The sequence below is a fragment of the Lathyrus oleraceus genome, chromosome 4 (assembly GCF_024323335.1).
Source record: "Lathyrus oleraceus cultivar Zhongwan6 chromosome 4, CAAS_Psat_ZW6_1.0, whole genome shotgun sequence".
NCBI lineage: Eukaryota > Viridiplantae > Streptophyta > Magnoliopsida > Fabales > Fabaceae > Lathyrus > Lathyrus oleraceus.
Window position 1 is genome coordinate 120,550,175 of NC_066582.1, and position 14,217 is coordinate 120,564,391.

The following is a 14,217-nucleotide window of genomic DNA, read 5'->3' on the forward strand; positions in this document are numbered from 1 at the left end:
AAAAAAAAATTACTTATGATTTCATTAGTTCACGTGAGTAGAATTATCAATGTATTTTCAAATTCTCAAGTTACATGTACAAGTAAATAAATTTTAGTCAATAGATAAATTAAATTTAATATGTTTATGTATTTAACATGCATTCACTTCTTTCCGATATCAAATCTAACCAATATCAAATCTAAAGGTAAATACTATACGATGGAAATGAAGAATTAAAACTTAAATCTAACATAAATGTGTTTTGGTTGGATTCAGATATTCCCGTACTACCATCATCCATATAGAAAAACAAAATTTAATAGGAATTTTAATTTCTTTCAATATCAAATTACATTACAAATAATAAAATAAAATAATGTCAAAAGAATTTATATATATTGTTTCTGATAAATATTTTTAGATAATCTCTTTAAAGATGATCAAATGAGACTACAAATGTAATTTAAATTGGGTGTTCGGTAGGTTTGTTTAGAAAAGAGAAATGACAGTCATTTTTGTGGTCTTTTAGGTTTTCATGTGTATCACTCTCCCCTCTACCTCTATTTCACGTTGATGTGTTCTACATTTTGCCCCCTGCATAATCATGATTTCAATAGGTTTAATGATTCTTAAATTGGTATAATGGATTAATCAATTACTTTTATCAATGGACTTAATACTGTAACAGACCCGTGATTATTGTTTGACTCTTGTGTTGTAACGGCGAAATGCTATTAGTTGTGCCTTCCAGAATTCGAGATAAGTCCATCCTAGTTAAGTAAGTCATCCTGGTTATATCAAAATCTGGGATATACACTCGACTTTGAGAATTTTGAGATGTATACTCCCAGAAGAGGATCAAGTGAGACCACAAACTTAATGAGACTTTTAATATTATTTTATTGCTTTTTTTTGTCCACTCCTCCTTCCGTGGGAAACCTTTTTAAACTCATCTCACTTCCAAAGATCATGAAGAAGTGTCTCCTCAAGTTCCATAATTAAATGATGATCATAATGTTTGTCGTTCCTATTATGTAACGACCTCTTTATCGCTTTATGTAACTCTCATGCAACCATGGAGCTACCATATAGTCATGATGTTGATCTATAAAAATCGTCCAAAAACATGTCTCTCATAACCATGCAATTTGGGCTCAGACTCGTCTCATTTGTAGCAATTCAGCACTTGTAATTCTCTCCAAATATCAGGGATACCAACTTTCCATGATCGGTCTCAGTGACTTATAACTCGACTTTGAGAATTCTGGAATGTACACAGACATTTTAAATATTTTAAATAATAAATATAAATCAAAATATCAAAATATTGACAATATAATTAATATTCTAAATTATCAAAACTAAATAATAAATTACATAACGAAATAAGCGGAAAACGGGTTCGGAGGTGAGTTCGGTGTAAATACTAGTGACACCATTACTCCATCCATATCTATATTTTGTAATTGAAAAAAATACAAATTTAAATCAGCTCAGACAAAAATATGTTTTCTCTATCAAATTCGATGACAGATTTGGATGAGTCCTCGTAAATTTGTGATATGTTGTTATGCCTAATTAATTTGTACTAGTAATAAAATTTAGAATTCTAACTTATTATTATTATTATTATTATTATTATTATTATTATTATTATTATTATTATTATTATTTATTAAGGGTAGTTTAATTTTCATAGTTACTATTTATACTTTATTGTAATCTTTATTTATAAATTTTTGTTATTTTAATGGAAGTCCTAACCTTTTTTTTCCTATTTTGTATTTTGTTAGAGGTTGATTGATTAAACGAGATATTTGCAACAATAAAAATTATTCTTAGACATTATTATTGGATTTTCGTTATCATTTTTATCATAGAACAATTACTCTACGCTTTGTTCCCCTCCTTGCATATTGTTGATTTATTTATTAATGTGTATTTAATTAAACATCTTTGTTTTTTCAATTGACAAATTCTCGATGCTTCATAATTTAAAAGAGGATGTTAAGATGATATTATTGTTACTATAATATTTATATATTTGTTATATCTTAATAAATAATTTTAATCTTTTTTATTATCTAATATTTCTATTATACTTACTCTCTTTGTCCCAAAATAATGACAGCATCTTATAAAATTATTTGTCCCAAAATAATTACAGTATTTTATAAAAGTATAAGTCTCAAAATAAATATCACATTTTAATTTTCAATGCAATCCTAATATTTATCTTTCAATTATGCCATCTAATTAATACTCTTAATTTATTATTCTTTCACTTTACATTTATGATAATTTAAATACATCAATAATAAACAAAGATAAGTTGTTAAAATTTTTTTTTTTTTTTTTTTGATAAACACTTGTATTAATATGCACAAGGGGTGCAACCCAATACAAAAGAAACAAAGTTACAATCCAATGCAATTAGCAGGATTAGCAAACCACAAGTCTCTAGTAATATCTATATTCCCCTTAGACAAAATAGAAATCCAATCCCACCCAATTGATTTAATAAGCAGTAAAATCTCAACCACATTCCAATTAGAGTGTTCAAAGACCAAACTATTTCTAGCATTCCAAATGCTCCAACAAACCAAAGGCCAAATAAAAGCGAAAAAATATGACTTTACTCTACCATCCAAAGAATTTAATAGAAATAAAAGCACATCTTCTCCGGTAACAATAGTATCAATATCCGAGCTTCTCAATAGAACATCAAAATCCAAGCCAAACCACGAGAACACTTCCTTCCATATAAATTTAACTTTACCACACTTAAGAAAAAGGTGACCAACAAATTCCTCTTCTAAATCACATAAGGGACAAAGAGAAGCTTCCACCCCTAAAATCACACCTCTATGCCAAAGTTCTTTTCTCGTCGGTAAGGCTCCCAAGATCCATCTCCACCCAAACAACTTGACTTTCCACGGAATAGTAGCTTTCCATAATCTTTTAAGTTCACAAAATCTAAAATCACTACCATTAGAAATAGCCAAATTCAAAGTATACAAGCGTTTAAATGCATTCCTAACCGAAAAGCCCCCCACATCTCTCCACCAAATTAATTTATCAACCCCATTCGTACACGGTTTCACATCCTTAAGAATCTCTATTAACTCCTTCCAATCCTCCAATAATTCACCTACTAATAAGGTTGAATCAACACCCACCTTCCAACTCCACCCCCCATTCTCCCATAAACCACAATTAATCACAAGAGCATTAGGAAAAGAGCAAACCTCAAATAAACGAGGAAAAAGAAGCTTAAGAGAACTATTTCCCAACCAACAATGCTTCCAAAAAAGAATAGAATTGCCTCTTCCCAATTTACAAGAAATTGAATCACCAAACCAATCATGCCCACGAAGAGGAGTTCCACAAACCAACCGAATATCTCTCCACCAAAGGGAATAATTAGAAAGAGTCGACTTCGATACCACATCACCAAGAGATTGCAAACCACTACCATATCTAAATTGGAGTAATTTAAACCAAATCGCATGCTTATCATTAAGAAAACGCCAACCCCATTTACTCATCAAAGCCAAATTAAACCACTCCACATTCTTAACACCTAAGCCACCTTCCTCCGTTCTAAGACAAATTTTATCCCAACTAACCCAACACATTTTTCTACTTCCACCACCATCCCCCCATAAAAAATTCCTTTGGATTTTGATAATTTCCTCCAAAACACACTTAGGAGCCTTAAAGAAAGAAAGTAAAAAAGATAGGCACATTGTTTAACACCGAATTGAGTAAAGTAACCTTACCTCCAAGAGAAAGATGTTTCCCTCGCCAACCACTCAATCTCTTCTTCAACTTTGCCATCATCATAGACCAAAAAATTCTGCGTCTATGATTACCTCCAATTGGAATACCGAGAAAAGTAAAAGGTATCTTTTCCAATTTACAAGCTAGAAAAGAAGACGCCGCTTCCAAAATAAAATCCTCCACATGCACACCATACAACTTGCTTTTCTTCAAATTAATACACAACCCCGACACCAATTCAAAGCCCCTCAATAAGGTCTTAATACACCATAAGTTTTCCTTAGATCCATCACACACTAAAACCGTATCATCTGCAAATTGGAGCATCTCAAAATGAATATCCTCCGAAACCGCAAAACCATTGAATAATCCCAACATAACCGCTTTCCTCATCATACCCGCAAGACCTTCTCCCACCAAAAGAAAAAGAAAAGGAGAGAGAGGATCTCCTTGACGCAACCCTCTAGAAGTTTTGAATTCCAAAGTTGGGCTCCCATTAACTAAAATTGATACCGAGCTAGAAAAAACCGTCCCTTCCATCCACTTCATCCATAACTCACCAAAACCCATTTTTCTAAGCATAAATTTAAGAAAACCCCATGAAACACAATCATAGGCTTTCTCAAAATCAACCTTCAACACCATACATTTCCTACGCTTCCTTTTCGCAAAGTCTAATATCTCATTAAGCACCACCACCCCATCAAATAATTGTCTCCCTTCAATGAAAGCCGTTTGAAAAGGCGACACAAGTTTACCAATCACCAATCTCAATCTCGCCGCAAGAATTTTTGAAATTAACCGATATAAGCAACCCACTAAACAAATAGGACGATACTCATCAATGCTTATCGGGCAACCAACTTTAGGAATAAGAGCAAGAAAAGAAGCCGTCGCGGATCGGGGAAGAACACCACGCACATAGAACTCTTGAACGAAATTCACCACGTCATCCTTCACAAAATTCCAACATTTTTTCAAAAAACCAAGCGGAAAACCGTCCGGTCCCGGACTCTTATCGCAATCACTTAACCACACAATCTCTTTAATTTCATCCACTTGAAATGGAGCTTCCAACAAATCTCTATCTTCCACACTAAGAACATTAAAATTAAGCCCATCCAAGGTCGGCCTATTCTCCATCGGTTCCGTAAAGCGGCTTTTAAAATGATTAAATATCTCACTTTTAATATCCTCCACACCTTCCAATCGCCCTCTTGGAGTAATCAAAGAAGCAATATTATTCCTCCTAAATCTCCCTTTCATAACGGAGTGAAAAAATTTGGAATTAGTATCCCCAAGCCGAATCCAATTACACCTAGCTTTTTGCCGCAAAAAGTTATCTCTTAAAAACATAGTATCCCACACCTCTTTCGAAGCCACCTCTCTATTTCTCCTCACCGAATCAACCAAACCATCCTCCGCTAAATCCGCCACCATTAAATCCAACGAATTAAGCTCACCCACCGCTTTATCCACATTCAAATCAAGCATCCCGAAGACTTCTTTATTCCAACTCTTCAATTTTATTTTCACCGCCAACAATTTTTCTTTCAAAATATAGCTCGCCTTCCCTCCCCTAAAAGTATTCTTCCAAACATCCCTCACCAAAGGAGTGAACTCATCATGCTCACACCACCCTTTAAAAAACTTAAAAGGTTTTGGACCCCAATCCACAATCTTGCAATTTAACCAAATAGGACAATGGTCTGAAATAGACCTATCCCCCACCACAATCCCTCCCACACCCCACAGGTCAAATAATTTCTCAGAAATGAGGAATCTATCCAACCTACTACAAGCACTCCCATCCAAATTAAACCAGGTAAACTTCTTGTTAATCAACGGAACATCCACAAGATCCATCGAGCGAATAAAATCCTCAAAGTCCTCCGCCTCTTTTAGATTAAAATTATTCGATATACCCTTCCTCTCCACTTTAACCCGAACAGTATTAAAATCACCACCAACACACCACAACCCATCTGGAAATTTTGCTTTAAACTCTACAAGCCTCCCCCAAAAAGCCCTCTTCTTCTCAATAAAACAAGAGGAATACACATTCACCAAGAAAAGATTGAAACCGGACCACAACACATGGATACCAAGAAATCCTTCCCCAACAAAACTAGAAACAAGGATAAAAGACTTTTTCTTCCACAAAGTTAAAATACCTCCCGATCTACCCACTGCCCATTTAGAACTCCAATCCGCTAAAGAATCACTCCAAACAGAGTCCACCGGAAAATTATCAATTGCATGAATCTTGGTTTCTTGAATAAAACACACATCTGCCTTTGAATCTCCAACTACTTTTCTCAAAGAATGCAATTTAGCATTGCATCCACACCCACGGATATTATACGACGCAATAATCATTTTAAATTATTTGATTTTGCATCCACCGAAGAAACCACACATTTATCAGCTAACTCCCTCATTTTAATGGCACTAATTTGAAGGCTGTCCGACCCTCCTCCCGTCAACCCCAAACATTTTGCTCTATTCCAAATCATACGCGCCACTCCACTATTAACCTCATCCTCATCTACCTGTTTCACACTATCACTTCCCTCTACAGAATCATAAGAAGAAAGGAGCTGACCATCCCCCTCAATATTACCGCGAGCAGAAATAATATCTATTCAATTTAAAATTAGATAAAGGGAACTCAGAAATAGTCTCTGACCTGTCACTATTGCTGCCTCTGTTTCCACTTCTCAGCCCAGAAAATTCAATATCAAACCTCCTATCCTTCGAATTCCCCAATCTCTGCCCACCAACCAAAAATTTCAAACCCATAACCGTCCCGGACAAAGTCGCCTCACTGTCCAGCGCATAACCTCCAGACCGTGCCGGATCCGCACACTGAACTGTTTTCTCAAAGCTCCCCGAAGCCAACCTCCCACCTGCACCCACATCAACCGAAAACGCAACAGACTCTCCCTTCTCCAATTCTGCCGTAGCACCCACCGAACCTTCAGCTCCAACCAATAGCCTTTTTCTTCCTTGAGACACCCGCACACAGGAGCCAGCAGTCTCCGAAGACGACGAAACAAATTGCTCAGTTTCTAAAACTATCGCTTCCGAATTCTCCTTCCAACAGTTTCCACTCCTACAACAATTCGCCTTCCCCTTATCCAACGTCATCCCACCAACCTGTGAAACCAGTTGCACAGAATTCACAGCAGAATGCAAAACAGACTCTGTACGTACACCATGACAATCACTCCAGTTTGCAGCCGCATCCAAAGGATACCCTCCATCCTGTGGTACAGACCGTAACTGCCCTCGAGATACACCAGGAAACGCAACAGACTCTGCTTGAACTGCAGCAGGTCTGTGTCCAAGAGGTTGTTCAAAATTTTCCCGCAGGATCAAATCGTCTTCCTCAAACACATGATGAGTCTCCACCCCCACATCACCTAATTCATCATCCGACGACAACGCCTCATTCGAAGAATTGATTGCACAATTATCAGCAGCTTCACTAAAAACCCTTCCCACCTCTTCCACCACAGAAATGTCAAAAAGCAGTCCATTAATCTTTACTTGGAACAGATCATTAACCCACCTTCTTCTTTTAGTTCGAACCAGTAATCTCGCCGAATCCAACACCTTCCGCGAAGCTGTATTGCAATCAGACCGAACATACGAACCAAACAAGCCCGCAAAAACACCAAAGAAATCATCCGTCCAAACATGACACGGAATACCTAAACAGCGAACCCACATCAGACGTTCTTCATCCACATGCCCAGGTTTCCATCTATCAATTGATGTAAACCATTTGCTCCACCAAATATGCCCTTCAGCAACAAAGGCCTCTACCGCCCCCTCCTCCACATCTTCGAAAATGCACAGATTAGGCCCTAAGGGCTTGACGGAAAAATCAAAATAACCTTCAGCCTGAATAATTTTCTGCATCGAAAAAGCCAAACCCGACGTTCGTACCACTCCAACATACGCCTTCAGAATATTCGGATTATCCCTAGCCAAATCAGAATTGAATTCCAGAGCAACTGCCGCCTCACTAGCAGAATCCTCCCTAGTGCCAGAATGCGAGACTCCCTTAGCAGCATCAAGCAGCTTCACAGCATCGAGTTTCTTCACCATCTTATTAACATCAGCCGCCTCAGACCAGCCTGCCTGTCCATCCTCCTTCACCTTACCAGGACTTCCTAACAGCACCTTAGTACCCACATCACAATGCCTCACCACCTCAGCCATTATCACTCCCTTGTTCCCACCTGTCACCACTTTGGCGAAAGAATCAACAAATCGCGAAGAAGAACCCTTCCGCTCTTCACCTTCCCCCACACGCGACTTTTCCTCCCAACCAAACCTTCTACCTCGAAACTGATTACGGTTGGGCGCAGTTAACTTCGAGTTCCTGGAAAACCTAGGTAAATTGACCTGCAATTTGACATTCTCAACAAAGATGTTATCCAATTTGCACGCCAGCCTTGATGAGTCAACAACATTAAAGAACCTCACGAAACCATAACGTTTCCCTCGAACATCTTTCTTCATTGGGATAACCACTTCGTCGACCTCGCCGAACCTGGAGAAGACTTCATGAAGATCCTTAGCATTGAATGAATCAGGAATTGAAGAAAAGAAGAAAGAAGTGATTTCTCCCCTCCTCCCAAAACCCTTCTTCACAATATCCCAGCGTTTGGATTTGAAACCTCCCTTACCACGAATGACCGGAATCCACTCTCCCTCTTTCCCAATTTCCTCAGGAGCATCACCGGGATTAGAAATCCCCAAATTTTTCTTGCCCAACCCTAATTTTGGTGTTTCTCTCTCCTCCCGCTCTCTCTCCATTCTCTTTCTTTTCTTAATAGGTAAATAATCAACATGACAATTATTTGGAGGGGAATTTATCCTTACTCCCTAAACTTTTGTCATTCTAATAACAACTTTAGCTTCTTTTAGTTAACACTTCACATTTAACAGAAGTAAGTTTAACCATTAGATTCCTTGAACAAAGGAATATGCTACTCCCTCCGTTCCATATTATAAACAAATTTCACATTTCTAGATTCATTAAATAATTAATGTATCTGGTTTATTATATAGATCAGATACATTAATTATTTAATGAATCTAAAAAGGTGAAATTTGCTTTTATAATATGGGACGGAGTGAGAATATTACAAATTATAAAAAGTAAGAGTTGAATATAGCAAAAAAGACTATACTATACTATTTCAAACGGTCATATGTTATTTTACATTTTACGGGACTTGCCAAATACTATTTCAAGTTTAAATAATTATAATAAATTAATACGAAAACTGTGAATGAGAAACAAAATTGAGCTAGTGTCTTCCTTTAATATTTCAGATCACTCTTCAAGCTGAGATATAGAGCCCCACGACATATAATTGTTTCCTGAGAATCTTTAGAGCAACTCAGTGGACAGTGATTAACTATGCATTCTCTACCATCTATGCCATCGATGCTACATAATATACGTCATACACAAGAAAAAAGTGGAGTTGGGTTGAATATTATATAACAGATGCCAACTTCCAGTTATTACATAAACAATGATAGAATCAATGTGTTTGTCAAAAGAAAAATGATAGAACCAATCTAATACACATCCTCGTACTTACATACAGTTCCAGCCTAACCTAAGACCAAAAAATGTTTTCAAGATAACAGGAATGGGGAACTTCCTACATTGTGGGTTGTGACCATTAAACTGGCTCAATACCACAACATAATATGTGATTTCACCTCAAAACATTATTAACTTTCAGGAACTCCCACATCCTCCAATTTTTATTTTTTTTGCTATTGTACCCCTACCCAGAAGCTTCGCCCTCGCTTATTTATATAAGATTCGAACTCTTTAAAAATCTGATCGCTCGACAATAAAAGGGCCATATGGATTCCAAAAAATCAAGATACTTGTCACCTATCCATTCTGCCAATTGTTTCATCAATTTTATTGTCAGTTGTTTGTAATCTGCACTTTTTATGTTCAATATTGGCTGTAAAATATGAGCTTTTATATCTTCTTTGAGCTTGCCACCAAAAACATAGCTTTGTGCCAAATTGCAGTATGAGGGTATATTCTTAATCACTTTCACAGTTTGCTTAAAGCTGTAGACATAAATTGAACACAGCACCCGCACCATCATGATGTAGAGGGCCACAACCAATGGCCCCATTATCCATAACGGAGTTAACTCCTTGGACACTTCGGGACCATAAATTGCATTAACCGCCACAAAGAAAGGTGCACTGCAGATAAATATGGAATTAGAATATGAAAAAAAAATACAAAGCATTCTTGTCCAATGTATGTTGTTGACATAAGCTTAACGGAACTTCAAAAAGTAGTTGCACACGGTGTAGAATATAACTATAATGATAATGATAGGATTCCATATGCATCTCTTAAAAACTCTAAATGTAACTAACATAAAACTATTTACCCAGATTCTCAAAGGAGTTCCAAAACTCATTTAAGCATGAATAATAACTCTTTAGAATTTGAGTTGAGTCTAACTCAACCTTACAAAATCAGCATGTGAGGTGAGGACTTCTCAATGACCTGAAGTGTGGACGATGCAAGAAGCCCAACAACAGATTTAGGATCCCTCTGATACTATCTTAAAATTTGGATTGGCCCAAACTCAAGCATTCAAAACCAACTTGTAAGGTGAGGACTTCCCAAGCTTTATAAACATTACACACACTACACAGACCATCTCTTTAGGTAAAATGAAACTAAATCCAACCTTTCATGCCCAAAACAATTAAAGTGTTGGAGGTTGCAATTAGGACAACCCAAATGCTGCAATTATGCGGCTAAGGGAGAGATGGAGAGGAAACTTCCAATCCCCTCACGCTCAGGTCCCAATGAGCCTGAAGTGCGAACAGTGCAGGAAGCCCAACATCAGGTCTAGGATGGCTCTATACTATCTTAGAATCTGGATTGACTTAAACTCAACCATATAAAACCGACCTTTAAAGTGAAGACTTCTCAAGCTTTATAAACACAACACAGCCATCCCTCTAGGCAATATGGAACTAAATCCACACCTTCACAGCCAACACAATAAAGGTGTTGGAGGTTGCAATCAAAGCAACCCAAATGCTACAATTAGGCGGCTAAGGGAGAACCAAAATGAAGACTGAATTTCCAACAAAAAAAAAAACACCTCGCAATTTCATGTAAAAAGGAATGCATTAGCTGGATATTAAAATTGATAGTTATCTAAAAAGACCAATTTATTGATATACTATACATGTTAATAACCTTTTTTGTTTTAAGTTAACATATGTTGAAAACAAATGTGACTAGAAGATGGCAAATTAACTCTAAGACCTCAATAAAGTATTATATTATGCATAATGCTTCAATAAGGAATTAACACAAATCCAATTTCCCCTCTTCCTTTTTTTTTAAATTTCTCGGTAAACTCTAATAACCTAAAATTTGCTTCAACAATTAAATCAAAGCTGACAACTGTTGAAATCAAACATGTGACTAGCAAATGGCAACTTAACTCGAACACCTCGATGACATAATATGCATATGCCACAATAAGGACTGAGAGTATGCTCCTCTCAAGGTCTCAGGTTTGAATCCTGCTAGGTGCAATCAATCCTTGTCTTGGGTAAGTTCATACGGAGCTTTGCTATGGCTTTAAACGGGATCCCCGCCCGTGGACAGTGGGATTGGTTCTCTTGGATTAGTCGGTCCAAGGCCGGATACCAAGATTTCAAAAAAAAAAAAAAACATATCCTATCTCTTTCACAAAATCCCAATTATAGTGAACATATGTAATGTAAGGTTAACCAGATAGCATGCGTAATATGCAGAAATGAACAAACTGTCATACTCACAATATTAAGAGTGGAATCTTAATTGTTGCATCCAGAGACTGAAAAGTAGACCAGACCACCTTCAACATCTGACTTTTTTCAGTCCGCTGCATCCCTTGTGATGTTTTTGATAAAACCTCTGGAGGTGGTTCTCCCAAAGTTTCCTCCACTCCTTGATTTGATGGTGGTGAGTGCAAAATTGTCAACCATTTTTTAAAAAGTTTATGAATACCAGATGATGCTGCAAGGCTCTCATTTGCACCAGTGAGTGGAACATTACGGGTATTTGGAGACTCTGACTTAACTTCCCCCTTCTCTTCTACTCTAACTGAGGTCTTGCGGGCCTTCAACTCCTCGGCTCTGGCTTCTGAATCATCATTTCGGTCATTTCCTTTGAAGCCTGTAATCGTCAAAGGTTTAAGCTTGGATCCACAAATGTGAGGAGGCCCTACACTGGAAACAATAAATCCTTTATATGATGCAGAAACAAAGGATCGTCTCCCTTTTTGTGTAAGTTCTTCATGTAAAATTTGCATTGAAATCTAAAAGTATTGAAAACAGAATTAATAATATCAGTGACTTGTATAGCAATATATATACGGACTCGAATAAACCATTGATATATGTAAATACACAACTTCGTTTCCCTTTCTCCGGACATAATAACTACAATCACCATATAAACATATTTTCACCTTAGACAATTAGTCTGGTTTAACATGTGATGCCAATCAGCTCTTCCAATCAAGTGACGTTTTGTGAAACACTGCTTAAACTTCATACTTTTGCTCCATGGCAAATTCCTAGATGAAAATGTCACATACAAGCCCTGGATTCATAGTTAAAAAACATAAAAGCCATTGTATAAACAATCCAATAAGGTAAAATATAAAAGGTAAATCAAATGCAGTATATAGATTACCTGCGGTTGATGAGAAACTAAAATCATTTTATGTCTTTAACCACAAACCAATCCACTCTATAAGAACCTATTCAACAAACACCAAAAAAAATTGAAGTTAGAGTCAGAGAGATAAATAACCATAAAAACCAATAAATCACGTACAAGCAATAATAGCATACCGTATTGGAACACTAGGAATTTCAAGAATTGCGAAAACGAAAGTGTTGAATTGTATGTAGGGTTGGATATTGAGAATTATGGATGAAAATAACGCATTTAAGGATTCGAATTGAAAGGGAAATGGAACTCTGCAAAACCCTCAACTCAACCGAACGAAGCAACACAACGATGGATATGGTTATCTTCTCGTAAAAATCAAATCTTTTAAATAATTATCATTAATTCATAATTAATTTGATGGTATAAAATATGTGTACATTGTACTATATATGTATAAATTAAATTCTAAAAACTAATACTATATTTATTTAATTAAGATGAGTGTTAGCAGTATAACTATATAACATACACCTTCTAATGTATTTTTATATAACATACACCTTCTAATGTATTTTTATTTATTGGTTAAAATCCAAACTAAATTGCACGGATTTCTTTGAAATTTAATAGAATTCATATAAATTTTAATTATTAAAATAGAATATACTAAAAAGTGTGTATTATAAATTTTTCGTTAGCATTAGTTTTAATTATTAATTACTTGCATAAAAAGGTGAATAAATGTTATACTTAGGCCTAAAAAACAAATATATTGTTTCAATAATATGTTTTTATATAACGCATATGTATAGGAGTTTGAGAGACTCGACCTAATAAGGGGATTATATTGTATCTCATACATTATTTATTTATGAGATTAATTATTATATACTGTTACAGTAAAAAGTTTTACATAATCGATTCATCATTATTATCCGTTTTGATTACTTTATAGAATTTTAAAATAAAAGTCAAATTTGTTTCAACATTCAACGATTATGATCAACTGACGGTGTAAAATCCTTTTATACTGTCAGTGTATTTCAATTAAATCCTTCATTTATTTTAGACAAAATTTCAAAAATATTTTTAAAAAAAAAATCTAAGAATTAGAATCCGGATGCATCATAATTATGTCAAATACAAGTAAAAAAATTATTCGAATATTAAAATCTGAATTCATCATTTGTTATAGATAGATCGAACACATAAATAATTTGTTCTAGGGATGTGGCCGAATATTAAAATCTAAATTTACCATTTGTTATCACATGCACATAACACAAAAGCAATTTGTTCGGTGGATTTGTTTGAATATTAAAATCTGAACTCACCCATCTATTATCATATATACATAACACACAAACAATTTGTTCAATGAGTTTGTCCAGATATTAAAATTTGAACTCATATGTGTTATCACATACACAAATTACATCCATAATATTAAATAGAGAATCTAAAATAACATAAGTTAACATAGCATTTTGTCATCACCAACCGATGGTTCAAGACGTTTCATCATCTTTAGAATATTTGTGATTGATCTTGCAAACCTCGATTGAACCCTTAGTTGTGTAACAGTGAAGTGTAAGATATTCTCCGATTTAGATTTCGGATCAGCAAGATGGGTGTACTCTATGACCCTAAATTCAAAAAGAAGTATCATGTCGTTAAAGTAAACAAATACAATATAA

At 35.5% G+C, this 14,217-nt stretch overlaps 1 protein-coding gene across 1 annotated transcript; it reads right to left on the reverse strand.

The window, feature by feature from the left end:
- Positions 1–9,252: 9,252 nt before the first annotated feature.
- Positions 9,253–12,911, reverse strand: LOC127073943 (uncharacterized). The gene is made up of 5 exons (XM_051015191.1): positions 12,700–12,911; positions 12,539–12,605; positions 12,312–12,445; positions 11,638–12,069; positions 9,253–10,026 (listed from the first exon to the last, which is right to left on the reverse strand). The coding sequence occupies exons 2-5, from the start codon at positions 12,563–12,565 to the stop codon at positions 9,612–9,614; spliced, it is 1,008 nt and encodes a 335-aa protein (XP_050871148.1). The 5' UTR covers positions 12,566–12,605; positions 12,700–12,911; the 3' UTR covers positions 9,253–9,611.
- Positions 12,912–14,217: the final 1,306 nt, after the last annotated feature.